This window comes from Liolophura sinensis, chromosome 13, assembly GCF_032854445.1.
Source record: "Liolophura sinensis isolate JHLJ2023 chromosome 13, CUHK_Ljap_v2, whole genome shotgun sequence".
NCBI classification, from domain to species: Eukaryota; Metazoa; Mollusca; class Polyplacophora; order Chitonida; family Chitonidae; genus Liolophura; species Liolophura sinensis.
This window is the reverse complement of record NC_088307.1, coordinates 9459570-9484559: the sequence shown is the minus strand read 5'-3', so window position 1 is coordinate 9484559 and position 24990 is coordinate 9459570. Positions and strand designations below refer to the sequence as shown.

The 24990-nt window shown below is 38.2% G+C and overlaps 1 protein-coding gene across 1 annotated transcript; it reads left to right on the top strand.

Moving 5' to 3' along the window:
* The first annotated feature begins 3245 nt into the window (after positions 1-3245).
* On the top strand, positions 3246-24701 carry LOC135480105 (sodium/glucose cotransporter 1-like). Its single transcript, XM_064759863.1, has 14 exons — positions 3246-3275; positions 4974-5078; positions 5602-5661; positions 7390-7494; positions 8525-8630; positions 9504-9584; positions 10675-10880; positions 12619-12754; positions 19137-19244; positions 20354-20504; positions 21174-21342; positions 22371-22592; positions 23067-23364; positions 24465-24701. The coding sequence occupies exons 1-14, from the start codon at positions 3261-3263 to the stop codon at positions 24659-24661; spliced, it is 1959 nt and encodes a 652-aa protein (XP_064615933.1). The 5' UTR covers positions 3246-3260; the 3' UTR covers positions 24662-24701.
* Positions 24702-24990: the final 289 nt, after the last annotated feature.

Here is a 24990-nt window from a genome sequence, read left to right as displayed (position 1 = left end):
CATGAAGATGTGTTCATTCATGAACATTCTCCATTGACTAGCATTTTGGTTTGTCTTTGAACCTGTACCTATCCAGTCAGATTAATTGGTTGTTCATGAAGATGCTCCATTGACCAGCATTTTGGTTTGTCTTTGTACATGTACCTATCCAGTCAGAGTAATTGGTTATTCATGAAGATGTGTTCATTCATGAACATTCTCCATTGACCACCATTTTGGTTTGTCTTTGCACATGTACCTATCCAGTCAGAGTAATTGGTTGTTCATGAAGATGTGTTCATTCATGAACATTCTCCATTGACTAGCATTTTGGTTTGTCTTTGTATATGTACCTATCCAGTCAGAGTAATTGGTTGTTCATGAAGATGTGTTCATTCATGAACATTCTCCATTGACTAGCATTTTGGTTTGTCTTTGAACCTGTACCTATCCAGTCAGAGTAATTGGTTGTTCATGAAGATGTGTTCATTCATGAACATTCTCCATTGACCAGCATTTTGGTTTGTCTTTGTACATGTACCTATCCAGTCAGAGTAATTGGTTGTTCATGAAGATGTGTTCATTCATGAACATTCTCCATTGACCAGCATTTTGGTTTGTCTTTGTACATGTACCTATCCAGTCAGAGTAATTGGTTGTTCATGAAGATGTGTTCATTCGTGAACATTTTCCATTGACCAGCCTTTTGGTTTGTCTTTGTACCTGTACCTATCCAGTCAGAGTAATTGGTTGTTTCATGAAGATGCTCCATTGACCAGCATTTTGGTTTGTCTTTGTACATGTACCTATCCAGTCAGAGTAATTGGTTATTCATGAAGATGTGTTCATTCATGAACATTCTCCATTGACCACCATTTGGTTTGTCTTTGCACATGTACCTATCCAGTCAGAGTAATTGGTTGTTCATGAAGATGTGTTCATTCATGAACATTCTCCATTGACTAGCATTTTGGTTTGTCTTTGTATATGTACCTATCCAGTCAGAGTAATTGGTTGTTCATGAAGATGTGTTCATTCATGAACATTCTCCATTGACTAGCATTTTGGTTTGTCTTTGAACCTGTACCTATCCAGTCAGAGTAATTGGTTGTTCATGAAGATGTGTTCATTCATGAACATTCTCCATTGACCAGCATTTTGGTTTGTCTTTGTACATGTACCTATCCAGTCAGAGTAATTGGTTGTTCATGAAGATGTGTTCATTCATGAACATTCTCCATTGACCAGCATTTTGGTTTGTCTTTGTACATGTACCTATCCAGTCAGAGTAATTGGTTGTTCATGAAGATGTGTTCATTCGTGAACATTTTCCATTGACCAGCCTTTTGGTTTGTCTTTGTACCTGTACCTATCCAGTCAGAGTAATTGGTTGTTCATGAAGATGCTCCATTGACCAGCCTTTTGGTTTGTCTTTGTTTGTCTTTGTACATGTACCTATCCAGTCAGAGTAATTGTTGTTCATGAAGATGTGTTCATTCGTGAACATTTTCCATTGACAGCATTTTGGTTTGTCTTTGTACATGTACCTATCCAGTCAGAGTAATTGGTTGTTCATGAAGATGTGTTCATTCATGAACATTCTCCATTGACCAGCATTTTGGTTTGTCTTTGTACATGTACCTATCCAGTCAGAGTAATTGGTTGGTTCATGAAGATGTGTTCATTCATGAACATTCTCCATTGACCAGCCTTTTGGTTTGTCTTTGTACATGTACCTATCCAGTCAGAGTAATTGGTTGTTCATGAAGATGTGTTCATTCATGAACATCTCCATTGACCAGCCTTTTGGTTTGTCTTTGTACCTGTACCTATCCAGTCAGAGTTGTTCATGAAGATGTGTTTATTCATGAACATACTTCAGCGTCTATTATTTTAGTAACTTACAGGACACATGAAAATGAACTATTAAGCAAAGATTATGTTTCTATTCCAAATGAAGAAAATTATACCCTGGAATTTTTGTGTTTTTTCCCCTATATATATAATATTATGCATAATTTCTGTCAGTGGTCAAATTTTTTCAGAAATTATGTCATTGTTGATCTTTGCTCAAAACACCCCAAAGTGCCCGGAGTACGGTGAGCTGTGTCACTTTAGTGTAGGCAAAGTGACAAGAACACAGATATTGTATGGCTTCTTGTGGGCAGCTCAGCACCCTCCTCTGTGCCCCTACACCCACCCGTCAGTCTGTTCCCCACTCACTCTCCCCCCAGACCTGTTCAATCTGTCCCCCACAGAGTTTTTTTTTTTCAAACAGGGATCATCATTGATATCACTGCTACAAGCTACTTAATTTCCAGACCGACCGCTGGCGCTTAAGAAAACTACTTTGAAGCCATTTTTACCCCCCAAAGTGAAAGTTGAAAAAGTAATTTGTGCTGTTATATGTTAAAAATAACCAAAGCGTTTCATGTATCCTTTAACAACCTCGTCAATCCATTGATTAACCAGCCAGCACTGATAATGCTGTACTGTTTGTGTTTTTTTTTTCTTCTTTTTTCTGTTTTTTGCACTTTAACTTAAGTTTGCCACATCTGTTTGCTAAACCTTTCAGGACAATTCATGCTCATTCGATTGAATTCTTTTAGCAGAAAGGTTATGTCTAATGAAAGTGTTATATGTTTAGGTGTTACAATATGTTTAGGTGTTATATGTTTAGGTGTTACAATATGTTTCAAGTGTTATGTTTAGATGTTACAGTATGTTCAAGTGTTATATGTTTAGGTGTTACAATATGTTCAAGTGTTATATGTTTAGGTGTTATGGTATTTTTAGGTGTTATGATGTGTTTAGATGTTACAATATGTTCAAGTGTTATATGTTTAGGTGTTACAATATGTTTAGGTGTTATATGTTTAGGTGTTACAATATGTTCAAGTGTTATATGTTTAGGTGTTACAATATGTTTAAGTGTTACATGTTTAGGTGTTACGGTATTTTTAGGTGTTATATGTTTAGATGTTACAGTATGTTCAAGTGTTACATGTTTAGGTGTTACATTATCTTCAAGTGTTTGATATGTTCTAGTGTTTACGATATGTTCTAGTGTTCATGTTCTAGAGCATGCTTGTGTATTATATCACTGATATTGCGTTTGTACTGCTACATGTAATAGTGACAGCCCAAATTGCAGAATTTTTGCCTTGTCCATAAATTCTTGAGATTTAAATTATCCATTGTTTTTTTTATTTAATTTTTTCTGTAGACATCCCGACAGAATCGTGGAAGTGCTGGCGGGTACTTCTTGGCCGGAAGAAAACATGCACTGGATCCCGGTAAGTTACATTGGTTTTGGAGTAGAAAACATTGAGCAATGCATGCGTGTATTTTTTTACAGTTAGCTTTTTTACCAGGGAGAGGATTATTTCATGTCAGTATATGTTGACAGACAGCATGACTGTTTATTTATAGTTCGTAAACTGGCAACAAGCGTACTGTTGTCTTCAGAAAGATATCTGAAATGAACCATGAAAAGACTTATCGCAATCCATATTCATCATACAGGGCCCGACAGTCATGCATTTGCAGTCCATATTTCTGGTTAAAATTGACCTTGATATTTTAGCAGAAAGCTGATAATATTGATTTGACCAGACCAACAAAATAGTTTAATAAATGGAACAGATACTAATTATAAATGTTTAGAGTATCGTTTTTAGACACACTGATAAGGTTTGAATAAGGGACCTTCATGACAGATGTGATTAAATAAATGAAGTTTGAAGATAAAACTGGTTAATACACCAGGTTTGTCTCTGGTGTATCGGGAGCGGTAGATCCAGGGTCAGTCCTAGGTCGAGTCACACCTAAGACTTTAAAAAAAGGTGCTTGGCGTTCAGGGGATAGTGCAACGACTGGTTTACCTGTATCAGTATAATGGCACAGGCGGGGGGCCTTACTTGCCTTCAGTAAGGCGCTAGTGAAGCAGCACTAGATAAAAGAGCAGTGGAAATCTGTCCTGCAAATAGGAGGCACATTACATGCACACTAAGGATTCCTTCGTCGTCATGACTGAAAAATTGTTGAGTACGACATTAAACCCCAAGCACTCACTCGAAGTTGGGAGACCTCGGCCTCAAATCCAGGCTGGGTCATACCAAAGACTTCAATAATGGTACCAGCTGCTGCCTCCCTTTGCACTCAGCAGCGAAAGGTTAGAGCAAGGAAACAGGACTGGTGGGCCCGGTGTCATATCTGGTGTCTTCGGTATGATGCTTCAGTGGTAGCAGCACTTTGCCAGCATGGACTTGCCGTGCCACAAGAAGACACAATATATGTACACACTACTAATGGATTTCTCGTCATTGTATGACTGAGAAATTGTTGAGTACGAAGTTAAACTCGAAGCATATATCAGGTGTGCATAAAAAAATGGGCCGTACTTTGACACTCAATATCTCTGAAACCGTCTTACATCAGCTTCTAAAAATTTACACACTCAAAAGCCATTATGTCCTAAGTATACCGGTTGAATTTCAATTTCATCCTTTAAGAATTCAGTAGCCCAGTCTCTCATGTGTTTTGTGGTACATGTATCTCCCATAGGATACCAGTTTCGTCATGCGTCTCCAGTAGTGGTGACAGTGATCTCCCTTTCCTTTGTGGTCCGGGAAAAAATGCAGTGAAAAAAAATTGTGTAGGAAAATAATTGAAAAAATGCTTTTGGCACGTAGGCTTTATCATTGAGTCTGCCAAGTGGACCGAATCAAACAATTTATTAATTTACAAGAGGTTTTGCGAGAACACATCAAGAATGTATAGAAAAGTGATCATCCAGATTTGAGTTGTCTGATACTCCAACCCTTTGCTTAGTCATTCTTCCATGTTAAAATATTGGATGAGAGACAGAGGGACTTAATTAAAGAAACTAATTAACTATCAGAAATAAGTAATTTATAACTGTTGAATATACAGTGCTTGTAAATAGACCTTAAGAATTCTTAATTATTGTATCATTATCTTTTTCACACAAGGTTGGTGCGTCGCTCTTCGCCAGTAATATCGGAAGTCTTCACTTTGTGGGATTGGCCGGCTCAGGAGCTGCGTCGGGAATCGCCGTGGGCAACTACGAATTGAACGTAAGTTTAGTCTTTATTTTGAAAAGCAACAAAGATCCTTTATAATTAAACCCTGTTTTTAAGATCCAAAAGTTTCAACACTGGTGTAGCTGCCAATTTAAGTGGCAATGGTCGGTGGCTTGAAACATTTTTTTATTACATTGTTAAATGTCATTTAGTTAAATCAAAATTTGTATGGTATAAAATTGCATGCATGTGTTTTTGTCTGCAAAGGCCTTAAATTTATCTTTCAATTTAACATGGAGGTTGTTGAGAGACATGAAAAACATTTTACTGTCGTGCTCCATCCTCTGGAATGAAAAATACAGCAAGGGGAGATAAATCTTGATGATTGAAATAAGGCAGATCTTCATGTCAAACATTAATACCTAAGATATTAAAATCAAAGTTAGTCAACAGAAATTTTATCTGCCTACCAGACCTTAACTGATTTGAAAATTTATATTTATGACCAGAGTATTAGAGGATTAAATGTTTATGAATAAAAACTTTGTTGCAATCTGCTGTACATTGTTACCGACAGGCTATGTACGTGGTGTTGATGCTGGGCTATCTTTTCTTGCCAGTCTATATCGCTTCTGGGGTGAGTATTTCATTAAGTTATTGGATTGAAGTTTTACGCCGTACTCAAGGATATTTCACTTACATGATGGCGACCAGCATTATGATGGGAGAAAACTGACCAGAGCCCGGGGAAAAGCCACGACCATGCGCAGGTTTCTGACAGACCTTCAGAAGGGAAAAGTACGAAGGGAAAGTAAGCCAGCATGATCTGGATGTCAACTCTCAGTAACAGTATTAGTGAGAGGCTCCTGAGTTAGCGCCCCACGTTGTCACAACAATTCTTCAATCACATTTACATACGTCCTCACTGTATGTTGTCATAGAAGTTAAACCAGACACAATTTTTGCTCACTTCATAAAGCATGCATTTGGCCTTGTTAAGACTCTGGAAAAAATTTTTCATTAGTAAAGGTGAACAAGAATCGTTTTCATTGCTTAAATATGATGTTAAAATGTTGTGTTATGAAAAAAGTGGAAGCATGGAACAATTCCAGCTGTTGAAACAACAACAATAAAAATGACAGAACAACAACCATAAAAAATCACTGTGAGGAGAATGGATTGAGGCCGGTTTGAAACTCGCACTGTAAGGAGCTTGAAAAAGTGTTTATACTGTAAGTTTCCATTGATAAAAACCTGTACAGAATCAAAGAATAATCAAGAAACAGAATAAGGCCAAAAAAAGAAAAAAAAACTGATACATTAGCTTTGAATAAATTAATAAATTCAGAGGCCTGCCTTTTTGTGTACACAGAGTTACCTTTGCACATATAAGTACACTCTTCGGGTATTTCAACACACTTTGACATTTGAATATGATAACAGTCTTATGTAATATTTCCTTTACATACCCTTTTCATATGACGCATTAATTCCCCTCAAGAAACTATGTAATTGATATTTACCTGAGAAGGATGTGAAGACATTTCACCTTTGCCGTGGCTAGACCAGAGAACCAGATGTTCCTGCCTCTGCAATGAGGCTGTCATTAAAACTATGTGCCTGGGTGGTGACCCCACAGCCCCCCCAAAAAGGGCCGTACTGAAAAGTTTTTATTGGATTTTTAATAGAATTTCTGGTTTTAGTGTCCGTGTTTATTTCATTTACATCCCTATTTCATTGTATGGCTGGCACAATGCTCACATATCTCAAGACTTAATTAAGTAAGGCTGTTCAGTTCTGAACACCTTTTCTAAAGAGAGTATTGGATTGTTTTTTGTAAGAATACTGCTATAGTTTTCATTTCGGTGACATTTTGCAGAATTTTTATCTTTTTTGTTTTGGGTTTACTGTAATATTCAAAGCACTATTCCTTAACAAAAAAAAAAGAAAAAACCCATTATTTTACCTATTTTAATGTCACACTTTGCTTGGCTGTGATGGATTGGTCCACCCTTAATGTAGAGCCACTGGAGAATTTTTTATTTTGTCAAGTTTGATGGAAAAAAAACCATTCAAAACTCTCATTTTATTTTATATTGTTTATGTGCTTCTGAAAGTGCATTTTTGCAATTTAAGCTTTCAGTAAGATACAGTAGCTCACAGCGAAGAAGTTTGGAGTACACAACCATGATGTTGATTAACATAGCTCGGAAATTTCCCACTTTCCATACAATTTACAGTTTTTTGATTTTAAACTCTGGCAATTTTCCTGCGAACTTCACGGAAATGGTTGATCATTTTTTTATGTGTAACTTTAATCTGTCTTACCTGTATATGTACTTACCTGTTCTCGTTAATCGTTCAGGTGTACACTATGCCGGAATACCTGAAGCGGAGGTTTGGTGGACGGAGAATACAGATGTACCTGGCTGTGCTAGCTCTCCTCGTATACATCTTCACCAAAATATCGGTAAATCAGTAAACATTTTTTCCTGTACTGTTCACTTACTGTTTAATCCCACACTTGAGCAAAAGCAAAGATTTATTAATTTGGGTTTTATTGGGATGACTGCCTGCTTTCCTCCCACCATAATGCTGACCGCTATTGTGTAAATGAAATATTCTTGAGTATGACATAGAACATCAAATAAATAAATAAATAAATAAATAAATAAATATTTTCCAGTTTTGATAAAGTTTTGTGTGCAGGTTAACTTTGTTGAACCTCAGATCCTGTTTGAATGCCAGTTTGCACCATGTGTAAGATTTAAATAAATCGCGTGTGAATTAAATTCTCTGAATTGACTTCTCTATAGGGTCTCGCGAATTGTGGAATTGCATTATGATACTTTAAACATATGTACACAACTTTCAAGTCAGATTCGTTCCCAAATTGTGTTAATTTATATTCTCGTGGCTTTTGTGCAAAAATGCCATGGAACGTAACCCCTAAAATAATAATCTGAAAGAATAAAATTGCTGGTCATCAGCTACACCATTTGGTCACAGGCTGGAATCCTTGTGTGGAGTTGGCTGAGGCTGTAAGCCTGGAAGGTCAGTTACCTTGAGTCCGTTTTGGGAGCGGTAGATCCAGGATCAATCCTGGTTCGAGTTACACCTAAGACTTTAAAAGAGGAAGTTGTAATTTCCTCGCTTGGCGTTCAGCATGAAGGGGATAATGCAATGACTGGTTGACTCGTAGCAGTGAAATGGCTCGGGTGGGGCGACTTACTTGCCTTTGGTAAGTTTTCTCAGTGAAGCAGCACTAAATAAAAGAGCGTTGGAAATCCGTCCTGCAACAAGGGGGCACATAACATACACCCAAAGGATTCCTTTGTCGTCATATGACTGAAAAATTGTTGAGCACAACGTTAAACCTCAAGCACTCACTCACTCAGTTACCTTGATATGGATGCTGGTTTACATTTGGCTCTCAAGGGAATGCGTTAAAACACCTGTAGGTAAATAAATTGTCTGATTTACTGCTATGTGTTTACCAGGCAGACTTGTACGCAGGAGCAATTTTCATTGAGCAGTCTCTGAATTGGGACATTTACTTCGCAATCCTCCTACTGCTGGCAGTGGCTGCTCTGTTTACTATCACAGGTAAGTTAATTGTTCAGTGCTGAAAGACCAAAAAATGTACCGAAACATGTAGGAAAGCCATACGAGAAAAGGGGTTGAAAACTTTTAATACACTTTTGAAACTGGTCTTTATATTATTCTATGGCATTTTCCATTGGTCAATCCGTCCGTTTGTCCGTCCATCTGCAGAACGACTTCAGTGATATATTTAGTTAAATTTGTGTCTCTACCACAAGAGCTGAGGTATGTTTGAGAACGAGTTATAAAACTGAATAGATTATAGCTTTACTGTGAGACTGTTACCATGGGGAACTGGTAAAACTTCTTCCCGCCTGAATCAAGAATGTACAAAACTATAAAATCACTATCTGTGTAGTGCATCATCAAGTCTCCCATTGAAATGGTCACAATGTGCATAATAATGTGAGTGAGCTGAATTTACAGTTGTGTGTTGACAGAATTATTCAATCTACATGGAAGTGTATTTTACTGAAAAACTCCTAAATGATACATGAAAACGATTAATTTTTATTTCTTAATATGGAGATTAGGATGTGGGCTAACGTACAAAAGTACAAAAAAATCTTCTCAGCTTTCTTCTGGAGGACAGTGAAAGTGGCTTTAAACTACAGTTTTCCAATAGTGGCTTTAAACTACAGTTTTCCTATAGTGGCTTTGAACTACAGTTTTCCTATAGTGGCTTTAAACTACAGTTTTCCTCAGTCCAGAAATTAAGTAGCCTGGTATGGGGACGTCAATGAAGATAGTTGTCAAAGTAGGCTGTGGTTCAGGGAAAAATCCTAAGTACTCACAGTGTAATTATACACAGCTGCCATACATGAACACGTACTTGTTTCCATGGCAACCTAATTGTTTTGTGCGTTGTTGTTGCAGGTGGTCTCACAGCAGTGATCTGGACAGACTTTGTTCAGACGATCATCATGATTGTTGGAGCGTTTGCACTGATGGCTCTGAGTGAGTTTCCTGTTTATACAAATATTTGGTAATGACGTAAAATTTTCCCCAAACCAAGCGACAGTTTTACAACCAAATAAATGTTATGGAATATTACTTCTGAAACTTTCCAGTAGGACATCATCGTCCCTTCCGGGTAAAACCTCAAAAACATCTTTATACGACGGAAAAATTGTTAAGTATGACGTTAAATCTCAGGCACTCACTCACAACATCTTTATAAAATCAATAGAACTCCCCTCGGAAGCCAGCAAAATGTGAGACTTTCTAGTGGTCAAAATTTGGGTTCATTTACTAAATATGAATGCATACATTGTGTTACTAATGTATTGACTATTTCGGCCGCGCGCAGGCGTACGTATACAGCTGACTGAGCACAGACCTAGACTGATTCAGAACCATGTACTAACCCTGTGATCCAGTCATGTTGCGAGTCCTGCAATTTCATTTGCAGACTTGTGTTGAGGGGATAGTATGTGGTGGGCGAATGGTTACAAAGCTTGCTTGTCTTTCAGTTACTCAGAGGCTTGAAGTGAAGCTTTCAAGCGTGGCCGGAGACAAACTGTGTGGTTTCTTCCCTTTGTCTCTGTGCATGGGTCCTTGGTGACAATACTCTGATTCGCCATCTGTTTTTACATATGGAAGCGCAACTTTCAGTGCCATTCAGATGTCATATGGTTTGTCTGCTACCATTCAAGGGTTTCTGTGATCAGGAGGAACAAATGCGCGTCAAATGGCATTTCAAACTGGTCGACCAAAGCTAAAATAAGCTCAAAACGGGTGTACACAGGAAAACAGTTTCAAAAATGTCACAGGCTATCGGCAAAAAGTGACCATAATGACAATGCTGCAGTTCACACGCCGTACAACACAGCAGGGTTATCTCCCATGAACAGCCTTCTGTTTTAATTATGATGTCAAAGGGATCTTAAGTATGGTGTAAGAACAACCAATCAAATAAGTCGCGTGTTCAAATCCAACTCTTCATAAAAAAAGTGTGCAGCTATGAGTTCTGAGGATTGTCAATTAACTGTTTTCTAGATAGGTTATAACAGCTGAAGTGTTTCATACCTGGCTGTTCTCTCTGCAGGCTACATCAAAGTGGGCGGGTTCTCTGCCATGGTAGAGAAGTACCCCAGTGCCATTCCCAACACGACACTGAACAGCAACACCTCATGTGGGTACCCGCGGAAGGACTACATGCACCTCATCCGTAGCGCGTCCTCGGGCGACATCCCGTGGCCAGGGATCATAGGGCTCACAATCAACTCCATATGGTATTGGTGCTCTGATCAGGTAAACAAGATGTAGCTGTTGTTAATCACACTGGGTGGGAGTTCAAATGCACATCATGCAAATTTGTTTGTTTTTTTTTTTTTTTTTTTTTTTTTTTGTTGGGAAGATGTCTTATTTCATATAGTCGTGTGCGTTTTTCCACATAAGCAGTTTTAAACTAAGGATGTTGTAGAGAAAGATGTATGATTCCTAACCATGATGCACTTGAGATGTGGGTTCAATTCCAGCATTGGGCAGGGAATTTGCACATTTTGTAGATTGCTGTTGGTGTTCACAAACCAGTAGATTGCTGTTGGTGTTCATGAACAGGTCGATTGCTGTCTGTGTTCATGAACAGGTAGATTGCTGTCGGTGTTCATGAACAGGTAGATTGCTGTCGGTATTCCTGAACAGGTAGATTGCTGTCGGTGTTCATGAACAGGTAGATTGCTGTCGGTGTTCATGAACAGGTAGATTGCTGTCGGTGTTCATGAACAGGTAGATTGCTGTCAGTGTTCATGAACAGGTAGATTGCTGTCGGTGTTCATGAACAGGTAGATTGCTGTCGGTGTTCATGAACAGGTAGATTGCTGTCGGTGTTCATGAACAGGTAGATTGCTGTCGGTGTTCATGAACAGGTAGATTGCTGTCGATGTTCATGAACAGGTAGATTGCTGTCGATGTTCATGAACAGGTAGATTGCTGTCGGTGTTCATGAATAGGTCGATTGCAGCCTGTGTTCATGGACAGTGGTAGCAGTAAGCAGTCTGGGGAGCTCATGAACAGTGGTAGCAGTAAGCAGTCTGCGGAGCTCATGAACAGTGGTAGCAGTAAGCAGCCTGCGGAGCTCATGAACAGTGGTGGCAGTGAGCGGTCTGCGGAGCTCATGAACAGTGGTAGCAGTAAGCAGCCTGCGGAGCTCATGAACAGCGGTGGCAGTAAGCAGTCTGCGGAGCTCATGAACAGTGGTAGCAGTAAGCAGTCTGCAGAGCTCATGAACAGTTGTGGCAGTAAGCAGTCTGCAGAGCTCATGAACAGTGGTGGCAGTAAGCAGTCTGCGGAGCTCATGAACAGTGGTAGCAGTAAGCAGTCTGCGGAGCTCATGAACAGTGGTAGCAGTATGCAGTCTGCGGAGCTCATGAACAGTGGTGGCAGTGAGCGGTCTGCGGAGCTCATGAACAGTGGTAGCAGTGAGCGGTCTACGGAGCTCATGAACAGTGATAGCAGTAAGCAGTCTGCGGAGCTCATGAACAGTGGTGGCAGTAAGCAGTCTGCGGAGCTCATGAACAGTGGTGGCAGTAAGCAGTCTGCAGAGCTCACGAACAGTGGTGGCAGTGAGCAGTCTGCGGAGCTCATGAACAGTGGTGGCAGTAAGCAGTCTGCAGAGCTCATGAACAGTGGTGGCAGTGAGCGGTCTGCGGAGCTCATGAACAGTGGTGGCAGTGAGCGGTCTGCGGAGCTCATGGACCATTTGCACTGTTTTATGTTTGTTGAAGACAAATTGTCTTTCGCAGATTTGATGTGCGAGATCATAGATCTGTCACACGTGGGAAAGTTTGTCAGTAACTTGCAAAAGGTCGATGGTTTATTCCGCACTCTCCAATTTACTCCACCCGTAAAACTGGCCACCACTGTAGATGTCAAAAATTCAACAAATACTTGTAACCAACAACAATATATTGAACTGATCATTTTCCCCGCCCCCTCAGGATTTTGTTACATGCCTAACACCGCAATATCAAACTTTCTCTTTGATCAGGTAATTGTTCAGCGAGCATTGGCTGGGAAGACCTACGATCATGCAAAGGCTGGGACAATTTTTTGTGGCTACCTGAAGATTCTTCCACTGTTTCTTATTATTTTTCCAGGAATGATTGCGCGAATCTTGTTTCCAGGTAGGGTAATGTTTTTTGTGCACAGAACAGAAAGGTGTGGTAGTAAACCGGGCACCTGTTCTTTTCTTCATACTGTGCTTGTTTCTTAAAGGCTGATAGAAAGCTTAACTCTTTTTATGTTAGAATATTGAGAAGTGTGAAATTTCACGATGTTGTCCAAAGAATATTGACCTGACTGATAAGGCCGTCTAATAAGTTTATTTTGTTACCAAGACCTTCATTTGCATACGTCGCCCTTAGGTGACTATAGTACGCAAGCGATGTTGACCATTAAAGTGGTCTATAGCACCCCCATTGTGAAGAGCTTGGAAATGTATGTTGAAAACTGTAATTTGTCGAAACACCCAATGTGAGAAGTGTGAATGTGTATTGAAATCTGCTGAAGCATCCACTGTGAGGAGTATGGAAGTGTCGAAAATTGGACAGATAGAAAATAAGACAAAGCAAGTCCACAGTGACCAAAGAGTTTGACATTTTGCTGGAAATTGCACATTAACATGCTCAGAAATTTCAAAAGATTCTCCTGACTGGGGATGGAAATTATTGGAGCTTGAAACTTGGTACATGACTTTTTGATATCAAGTTAGATTTTTGGGCTGTTTCGTTGATTTTTTTATGAAAGTACCAAGGTTTTTATTCTGATAATTATATTCCTGACAATGCTAATATACCGACAGCTAAAACTGGTAGGTGGTAGGGGATATATATTGGCAAAACATCACTTCCAGAATTCATGTTTTTCATTGTTTTGTATGTTTAACACAGAATATGTGAGAGACAGCTGTAGGGATCAGAGAGCTGCTAATAAAAAGTCTGTTGCACAATTTAAATAGGGACTGTAATCTAACCACAAAACATTTGCTGTCTTGTAATGCATTGAATTATCAAATATACAAATCTGGTGGTACTTATTAACATTGTGGGCTTTAATGCTGCAACACCGAAAATGTTCGTTATATATTCATTTACATACATTCTTTTACATACATTCTTTACATACATACTGTTAAAAACTGTTTGAAAGTTCATTAATGTGTTTTTCCCCATTTTAATCATTGTCGTGCTTGTAATGTTTTAACATTATTGTGCCATAACTCTTAGTTCTAATTTGCAATAGCCTCTTGTTTATATTCAACTATTGTCGCGCATCTGTAAAACTAAAAAAAAAAAAAAAAAAAAACAACTCCGAGAACTAGCATTGAAGCTTGAAGCATATCTTGTACAAGTAGATAAAATGTAAATTTAGATGGGAAAGATTTTAAAATTTTTACCCACTCTGAGATCCAAGAGTAATTAAAAATAGGATCTTATGTGTAAGTGTTTGAAATTTTCTTAGATGCGTAAACTGTAAAAGAAGTTACGGTTTAGCTTTTTTGAGCTGTAGAGGCTCCAAATGTTCTTCTGTCAGTCAGTCAGTCAGTCAGTCAGTCAGTCAAGTATTTGGCAGTGTATCCGTTAACATGGGGCATCCACTTAAAACAATTGTTAAATTTATATTAACGTCAAATCGTTGTGGGATGTTGCAGCTTTTGCAAATAGAAGTGTCTTTTAAGGTTTTTGTTTTATGTCTACACTTATATCTAAGGTGTACAATTTTTTTTTTTTACATTCTGAAACTTAGGGGTTGAAGTCACTTGACTGGGTACACTGTACGTCGTGAAAGAATAAAAGCCTAGTTCCTCATTGGACAAAAATAGTGATCCTATTTGGTGACGGTGCACTTTAAAAAAAAAAATGAATGTTAAATTTAGTTGTAGGGAGTTCTCTTAACACACTGACATACCTTCGCATTCCCTTCCACATTCTCATCTGGTCTCCCTCAATTAACCTTTAAACTGATCACTAACATGAAATGTACCTTTGTGGAAAATTTGGTTTGTCGTTGGTCCGACTCCAATCTTAAGAAAGACGTTTGAATTATGTTTTTTCTGAAATTTTTATCCACACCAACCGTAATTACCAACAAAGTGTTATTTAGTGATTGGTTTGTTAGTTGTTTTTTTTTTGTTTTTTAAAGAATTGGGATATGGAATTTTTTATTCTTCAGAATGGTTATCATTAATCCTTGTAACTTATTTCTTTTAATTAGTACTATGTATGTATGATTGGGTTTTAACAAATTTATTTTTAAACTATGGTAGTTAATTTAAACAACACATTCCATACGACAATGATTTTTTGGTTTCTATTCAGTACAGAATTGCCATAGTATCACTCAACAAAAGACGAAAAAAATAAGAAGACATCAGCTGTGTTTAAGACTTTTCAAAAATTTTGTCAGTGAAGATTTTTAGAGGCATTGTGAAGGGAGCAAGAATAGCACATTCTCAGCACCAGGTCTCTTGCCTGTGTTGCAGCGGGCAGTCATGAAAATTTAGGTGACACGTTTGATCCTCTAATTTTGGATTCACAGTGGCCCATTAGTGGATCTGTATGGTTGCCAGTTGTTGCAGGCATGTTTTTAGTTTGCACCTCAGGACCCACCATTGTGTAGCTAATCAAGCCATGGAATTTCATACCTTAAGGATGTTGTCACTGAAGGTAGCTAACTATGTATGGTAGTGGGAGACTACTAATTTAGTCTACACTAAATTTACATTTTTGTCACTGTATCTTTGATTCCTAGAGTTTTGCAGAGATAATCATACCGGTGGATTTTAACTGTTTCTACTCTGTAATTGTATTAATTTGCTTATTACTCGGCTTAATTTTGCGTATCTTCTGTAACTGCTATCCTCTGGAACTATTGAAACATCGGAGTCACAGTGTACTCTTATCCAAAACTGCATGAAGTAAGGGGAAAAGTGCTACTGCTGTTGTCATTGACTCAGACAGCTGCATGGTTATACCTGTAAAGTTTTAAGAAGTCTGAAATATTTGTTGCTAGGTAACAGGTTTTCATTGGAAAATAAGTAAAAAACTTCTGTCATTCCACTAAAAAGTAGTTGGATTACCGTTTCATGTGAACAGAGTTGTCATCCCTCAAATTCATCCTGTTTTGGGGAGTTATCTCCCCTGACTAAGTTGCAATGGCGGGTCCTGGGCTATAAGTACATACACATATACAAGAGACTTTTATTTGACTGCATAACTGTGACATAATAAGCGGTTTTGCCAAGGTCAGTGTTTGTAATCCCGATGTTATTTATTTATATATCCCGTGTGGGGGAGTGATCATCTACTCTGGCAAGTACATATCAGTATTTCAGCCCTTCTAATAAGCCAAAGGCAGTCGACAGTAACAGCTGATGTAGGGAATATTAATCTTTGTTGTTTTATAACGCTGTCAGAGTGGTTTCCTGTAAATTTCTCTGGTTTTAGTCCCATGTTTCAAAATAACTGAAATCATGTTTTGTGAATCTGTCCATAGGTGTGTATTAGTCAGAAATGATTGGTTAATTACTGTCAGTTTTAAGATATATAATTTTCCTCTCTCCACAGGTAATGCCTTCAAATTTTCTTTTTTTTTAGTGACATGTAGGTCTAATTGCCCCCCATGTTGACAACAACAACAAAAGCTTTTTAAAAAATAAAGCATAAATTACCCGGATACTTGTAAAAATGCTAACAGCACTGTGTAAGCTTTTGAAGTGTTCACTATTTTTCTTGTCGGGAGAGTTGTAATTTGAACTATATGCATATTGGTGTTGTACTTTGTAATGCTTCAATGAATGGCCAGGTACAAACAACAACAACAACATGGTGCTCTTTATTGGCAATGTGCAAGGCAGACCAATTCATGTCACTTTGTTTATTAATTTTTCACCCTTAAAAGAAACATTTGATCAGAATTCTTACTTTCGGAATCCTAAAATCAAAAGTAATTTTTTTTTTCTTTTGGAACTGTTTTATTTAAATGCTTCCATGTGTTTCTTTAGTCTACGTTTAAATAGTGTAGAAACACTGTTTCTGTTAAACTTTAAATTCCTGTTAATTAGTACAGTGCTGTAGCTCTCCTACTTAATGCAGATGGACAGTGATCTATAGAGTATAAACTGCAGTCATTGGTCGTATTCTGGCCAATCCAGAATCAGGCAATATTAAAAGTATATGTAAGCAGTTGTGAATAAACTATACCATGATCTGCACCACAAGGCGATTATCAAAACTACTGTAATTCTTCAGACTTTTTGCATTTTTGCAAGGTGTTTTTTCAAGCATATTCTGAAGACATTATTCTGTGTTGGCTGGTAAAGTTATCCTTTTTGAGAAGCCCTGAAACTGGTCAGTCCAACCAATGTAGTTTTGTCTCAAAAAATTGCTCTTCAATATGCAGAAAGGTTGAGGAATTAGGGTAGATGTGTTTATAGAACGGTAGGCCCTTTCTTACTTTATTTGATTTTTAAGCTAGGATAGGTAATCAGCTGTTGAAGTTCCTTACCCAGTTAGCTGCCAACACTCTGTAGATAGATCTCCGTTGTCCATCAACATGTAAACCAGGAGAGCTGCATCACCGTCTCTGAATGCCAGTGTGCGTAGGTATTGTATAGTTTCAGAATTTACAGGTTGCAAAAAGATGAAAAATTAAGTGACACGAATGAGTGGTCTGCCATTTTGATTTTCATGTTCCCTTCTGTTTGTGTTGCAGTGGCTATAAGTGGCAACACGGAAAAACACTGAGAACTTTGAGAACAGTTGCACTTAAAATGTGCGCAAAATACACATCAATAATCGAAGACGACTTGCGGCGAATATGCTTTCGAGCATTCAGTTGTTAAAATGTCAATGCTGGTCAAAGCCGCTGGTAAAGGGAATTTTGGATTCATGGTCAACATTATTCCTTTAGTATTGTCTGTGCATCAAAAACTTGAATTCAGACTTGCTTCAGAGAATTTTTGTTCTAACAATACTGAAGGGAAGGTGTTGTCGTATTGCTTAAGACATTCGTACCAAATCGGTGATATCAAAATCCTGACATGCCTGGGTTTTTTTTTTGTTTTTTGTTTTTTAAATTGGGATAATTTTTTATTATTCACAAAAGGCAAAATTCAAAATTCAGACTTTTTTGTTGAATATGGACTGTTACTGTGAACTTTATTTCAAAATTTTTCATGAAAAGATGAAAAATGTTCTTACAGAAATGAAGCATCCATTTGGTACAGCACACAGTGCATATGTTCTTGTATCTAGAATAGTGTGAATTTATTTGTTAGGCAGGTGATATGGGACTAAGTTTTAAAATTTCCTTGTTCAAGTCAAATTATTCATATTTACATCGTCTTATGAATCAGTCGGTGTATGTCAGTCAGGAAACGTTCAAATTTGATATTCCCTGAGGACTTTAAGGATAAATGTATTCCAAAAAATCCTTTGTTTTTATAAGAAATTAAGATTATTTCAGCTTTTATTAAACCCTGGTTATTTTTTTCTTGCTCTTGTATTTTTTTAATTCTTATTGTTGAAGATGAAATATTTTGATATGAAATTTTTTATGTAGGGATAAATGACTGGTTTTTAAGGACATAACCACATTTTAGGGAAACCTTTGTGTCCTCTCCCATTCCAACATTCATATTCACCCTTCTGCGACCAATGAAAGATCTTCCCTTCTTAACCAGTCTCCTTCTGCTTTCCAAAATGACCATGTAAACCTCTACCAGAAACCGCATTAGTTTTAAATGAAATTTGAAAAGAAATACTTAAACAAATTCCCATTACACACAATCGGTATGTTTTTTTTTTATATTTTTTAATTGGGATAAGCGGGGGTGTTTATCTATACGTATGTGCATGCCTAATCTGGAATGTCTCGTTTCACCATACGCCTATTGTGACAGAATTAATAAAGCTGTTGTCAACTTTGCCATTTAATATCGTATATCATCTGAATCATGTATAAATGCGTATCGATAAGTCTTCCAGTTTTGTACACTGTAATCATTTGAAGGTAGTAGTGGGAAAACTGTTGAATTTTTTACGTGAAATAAACATCATGACTCGTACACGGGCTATATTGATTAGAGACGAACTCCTGAGTATCACCAAATATTATTGGAGGAGTTTGAGAAATCCACTGCCACAGTGGAAAGCACTAAAACTTTCACTTGCTGATGCTCAGATGTTAGTCTTATTTTTTCTTTTGACAGAAATGCTTAAAATTTGGGGAAAACATGTGCACAGTGCTACATATTTGATGTTTGAAATTTAATTCTTCAAGACTTTTTACACAATGCCAATTCTAACATTCAAGAAAGATGACATTAATTATGCGATCAATGTATATGTGTTGTTTTATGGTAACACTGGTCACTGAGTTTGTAACTGAACTGAACGGTCCCCAAATTTGAAGCATTTCTAATAATTGGGGATTTCTTTTTCATACTGTTGTACTACAGTTAACCCGTATGGCTCCTCAGACCAGTGTTCTGGTATCTTGTTACAGACACTGTTGGCTGCGCGGACCCAGACGTGTGCTACGAGCTGTGTGGCAGTCGCGCAGGTTGTGCTAACCTTGCCTATCCCACTCTAGTGCTTAACCTCATGCCTCCAGGTAACAACAGCAACGCATTTTATTTTTTTATTTTTTTTTTTATCGAGACATGAATTTTGATGATAGGGCATTTTTTTTTTTTTTTATTGCGTTGATCGCAAACTATCTTTAGGAAATTTGGGGCCTCCGTGGCTCAGTTGGTTTGCGCGCTAGCACAGCATTATGACCCAGGAGCCTCTCACCAATGTGGTCGCTGTGAGTTCAAGTCCAGCTCATGCTGGCTCCCTCTCCGGCCGTAAGTGGGAAGATCTGTCAGCAACCTGCGGATGTTCCTGGGTTTTACCCCGGGCTGTGCCCGGTTTCCTCCCACCATAATGCTGGCCACTGTCGTATAAGTGAAATATTCTTGGGTACAGTGTAAAAAACCACTCAAATAAATAAATAAAATAAAATCTTTTGGAAATTTATTACAATTGTTGACCCTAGATGTACATATATATTATCAGGTTGAACATTGAATTTCTATAATAGTGACTGTCAAATTTTAAGCAAGACTTAAAACACCTGCCCTTATACAGTGCATATTAAAACTTAACACCTGCCCTTATGTTGTGCATATTAAAACTTAACACCTGCCCTTATGCTGTGCATATTAAAACTTAACACCTGCCCTTATACAATGCATACAATGTACATGGAGCCTTGGTGAGGTTGAGGGCATTCTGTGGCTGTTAATGGAGTCTTTATGTTTGCTGAAGACCATTTATCTTCCAACAATATGTTTGAGCATATCTGTTTGTCACACGTAGGAAAGTTCATCAGTAACTTGCCAAAGGTTGGTGGTTTATGCTAGTTTCTGACTGCCACCTTTCAAGTGTTCCCACTCGTCCTTGAAAGTTGTTGGAAGTCTTTGAAAGTCTGGGAAAAGAGTTGATGTTAATATAAGTCGTGGGATGTAATTTTTTTTCAGTGCTGAATAAATTATGTTCCAAATGCACTATTAAATACTGGTAATGTTATCCATTAATTCCACATGAAAGTTCATACATACCTCAACTGAATGGTCGATGAAAGTCCTTGTAAAATATTTTCAAACAGTTCGGAACCCTAATTGAAAAAAATAGATATGATTAGGAGATGGATTTTCTAGCCCTTATATGTGTTTTCAGGCGCTCGTGGTTTGATGTTAGCGGTGATGCTGGCTGCGCTGATGTCCTCTTTGACCTCTATCTTCAACAGCAGCAGCACCATCTTTGCCATGGACATGTGGACATTAGTCAGGAAGAAAGCCTCTGAGCTTGAAATCATGATTGTCGGCAGGTAAGCTCGTTAGCAGGTAAGCTTGTTAGCATGTCAGGAGGGGACGTGAGCTTCTTAGCCAGTAAGCTTGATAGGAGGTAAGCCCTTCAGCAGGTGAGCTTTTTAGCATGTCATATCGTCATTATGTGAGTTTGTTAGCAGGTAAGCTCTTCAACAGGTGAGCTTGTTGGCAGATAAGCTTGTCAGCAGGTGAGCTTTTTATTTAGCAGTGTCATGCTATCAGTAGGTGAGTTTTAAGTTTTAAATTGTATGAAAAAAAGAAAAGTGCTGAAGGATGATAGGATAATTGTTAGTAAGCTGGTTAGCAGATGATGCCTCCATTAAATGATGAAAGAACAAGTTACATTGGTCATGAAATTGCATTTAAAAAAAAAGTAAAGAATTCATTGTTTATGGGTAGACAATCGCAGCTGTAAGGAATTAAAGAAAGAACATTTTTCAAAATGAAAATTTGGTAGAAAAGTTTAATGGTCATAATTTGAATACACAAAAAACAATGCTACATTGTAATTGAATGTTGAAACTTGAATTTGCAATAGTAAAACAAAAGAATATTAACAAAAAGGGTGGAAACTGTCCTAATCTCCTAGTTATATTACATCGTATTAAACAGATCACCTCGATTGAACAGTCTGACGGTATTTATGACTGAGTTGTCTCCCCTGTCAGGATATTTGTGGTGGTCTTGGTGGCCATCAGTATTGTGTGGATCCCGGTTATCAAGGCGTCCCAGGGCAGTGACCTCTTCGTCTACATTCAGGTCGTCTCCAGCTTCCTTCAGCCTCCGATCTGTGCTGTCTTCCTCCTCGCTATCTTCTGGCAGAGACTTAACGAGAAGGTACTTGTGTAGTATCTTAAAGAAGAAAACAGAAGAATGATGCAAAAATCAAATGAAAAAGACTGAAAACTTATTTGCAAATATGGTCTTTGCTATTTTTTTTTCCATTTTTTCTCTCAGGAGAAAGGGTATTTTGAAATATTTTTGTATGGTGGGTATTTGGGGCCACTTCATGGTATATATCATCTTTGCATAATAATGTTGTAAATAAGGATGTGATGCATGTCTAATAAATTTATTTCAGTATAAATTTGTTTTTATTAAAGTAAATGCATTTAATCTGAATTGTGGTAATATTTATGAATGTTTTAAAAATATAAATATGATCAAAATCCATGTTAAACACATTTATTAGCTCAAGAGACTAAATTCTGGTGCAAATATATTTATTCAACAAGTGTTACATCCTCATTTATACCATTATTACACAAAGACAGTATGCCCCACCATACAAAAATTATTTTTTAAGTGTCTCTTTTTTTTTCTTTTTTTTTTCTTTAAAACAAAATTCGAGAAAGTATTGAAGACCACATTTACAACCATTTTTTTTTACACTCTTCTCATCTGAACTTTCTCCACCATTAATTACTGGGGTGGGTGAGTGTTCTTATCATTCCGGGTAGGTGAAAAACTTGATCTGATTGACTTGGTGGGTGTGTGGAAAGCTTGATCTGATTGACTGGGTGGGTGGGTGTCCTAACCATTCTGGGTGTGTGAGAAGCTTGATCTGATTGACTGGGTGGGTGGGTGGGTTTAAAGCTTGATCTGATTGACTTGGTGGGCGGGTGTTCAATTCATTCCGGGTGGGTGGGAATCTTGATCTGATTGACTGGGTGGGTGGGTGTTCAATTCATTCTGGGTGGGTGGGAAGCTTGATCTGATTGACTTGGTGGGTGGGTGGAACGCTTTCCTGGTTTCTGCCGGGTTTCCTCCCATCATAATGCTGGTTGCTGCTGTATAAGTGAAACTATTCTTGAGTACGACATGAAACTCAAATTGATAATAAAAAAAATTTATGGTTGCTATAGGGAGCTTTCTGGTCTCTGATGACCGGACTGGTAGTAGGGATGGTGCGCTTCATCGTGGAGTATTCCTACACGGTGCCCAACTGCGGAGACGATGCTCCGGATCCTCGGCCCGGCATAGTGACAAACTTTCACTACCTGTACTTCTCCATCTTCCTCTTCCTGCTGACGGGCAGTGTGGCCATTGTTGTCAGCCTTCTTACCAAGCCCATAGATCCCAGATGTGTGAGTAGAAATGGTTTTTAAACACAGCTTCTTATACTTAAATTTTGCATTTCACAAAGTAAGCTTTTAATAACTATTTAATAATAGTTTCAGGTATGTAATGTCAAAAATAATGTTAAACTTCTTAGTTTAATACAGTATTGTAAATGGGGAGGCCTCCATGGCATACTGGTTATAGCGCTAGTATATCACAATGACCTAGGAGCCTCTCAACAGTGAGATCACATTGTCTTAAAGTCCAGATCGTGGTGGCGTCCTCTCCGGTCATCTGTGGACAAGTCTGCCATCAAGCTGCAGATGGTCACTGTGCCCATTATCGCCCCACCATAATGCTGGCTGTGGTACAAGAGAATATTGAGGAGGGTGTAAAACTCTTAATTAAATAAATAAATGAAATACATTAGTGGAAATGGACTTCCAGTTAAGCTCTGGTCAGTCATTGATTGCTGCTGCTGTTGTTGTTGTTATTTGCAGCTTCAGCGCTTGACTTACCTGACGAGGCACAGTACAGAGAAGAGGATTGATGTAGACATATTTCAGTCTGACACGGCCTCATCAAGTGAAGAGGACAGTGCAGAGGCGGAAATTAAGGCGCAGAAGAAACTGTCAGAGATCAACATGTTGGAAATTGAGGTTATCCCCAGGGAAACCGAGAAGGTGGCTCCTAGCAGTAAAACTGCAGAGAAGACAGATCTTCTGAACGGAGAGAGAGGAGACGGTGATGTTGAGGCGAATGCTGTGGGCAAGATAAGTGAGGAAGGAAAGGAGGCCGGTAAGAGAATTTAAGGTTAACAAACTCAGACCATATCCAGAGGAACTGTGAAGAATAGTTCCCTCGTCCCATTTCCTCCACCCTGAAACCTTTTTCATCTGAAAAAGTGCTTATTTTGAGGTAAATATGTCATAAGATATTAACCGTTAGTGAGGTAATGTGATCGCCATGTTGCCATTGGCAACAGACTTACAAGCTATGACAGGTAAACATAGCAATGCGTAAGGAAAGATTTTGGTAACGGGTAACTATCAGCCACATTATCAAATTCTGTCCAGAGTCTGCCCTTTTCTTGGGAACTAAAGACAATGGACAGGACGAGTTCTTTAATACTGGATCAGTCACTGACTGGACCCTATGTTGATACTGCTGGTGAATATGGTCTCGGGGCAAAATGAAACCGCCATCAGCTTATCTATTTTTGTTGTTATAAGTGGAACATCACCTGATTGACAGTGGAGATTTGAGTATGACGTTCCTGCAGCCAAATTACCGCTTTCAGAGTTTTGTGGTGCTGTTGTTCCTCCATAGTTCAACTTCCCCATTCACATCAACACATACAACAGTTAAGATGCTGGATGTCCAGTTATTCTGGTTCCTGAGCCTCTTGACTGCAAATGGTAGCAATTTGTAGCCCAGGAACCTGGATGATGTATATATGACAAGTGGACATTTTGATTGGCCCATGACTATGAATGCCAATCCAAACGTAAGCAAACCCTGAATGTACCTTAAATGACCTAACATTTCACCCATCACTGATTTGCACATTTTGGCTGATTCTAAGAGCTCTACTGATCATAGACAGGTGTTTCGAGGTTTGTTGTGAAGGTAGGGTAATATCCTACTTCAGTAAGGTGGTATCCTACTGGAAAAATACCCATTTCAAAGCTGTGGGTAGTATTTTTTGATCTTTACTAGCCTCTAAGAAGGCTAGTTTTGAGGTGATATTTTTGGTCATTTACCTTAATAGTCATCTGTCAGGAAAAAAAAAACAACCAAAGATTATATTTTTATTTCTATTTTACACAAGTTAGGAGAAAAAAGTGTTCTTCTGGCTATTGCTAACAGTTGTTTTCCCTCTGCATCTTATTTTGCAGATATCACTCCGTGTTGGAGGAAAATGTTCAACTGGATCTGTGGTATTGAAAATCTGACGAAATCAGGTGCTAAGAAGACCGTGACTCGCTACGAAATGCGGTCGATCAAACAAAATCCGATTGGGAAGAATGTGACAAATGCATTGGCTGTCCTGTTGATGGCTATAGGAATGTTCTTCTACGGCTACTTCGCTTGAAACATCGGGGGTGAAGTTTGATTCCTGACTTTGAGGAAGGAAGAGTTAATGTTTTACTTATTATTTTTCTAACTTCAGTAAGGTGGTATCCTACTGGAAAAATACCCATTTCAAAGCTGTGGGTAGTATTTTTTGATCTTTACTAGCCTCTAAGAAGGCTAGTTTTGAGGTGATATTTTTGGTCATTTACCTTAATAGTCATCTGTCAGGAAAAAAAAAACAACCAAAGATTATGTTTTTATTTCTATTTTACACAAGTTAGGAGAAAAAAGTGTTCTTCTGGCTATTGCTAACAGTTGTTTTCCCTCTGCATCTTATTTTGCAGATAT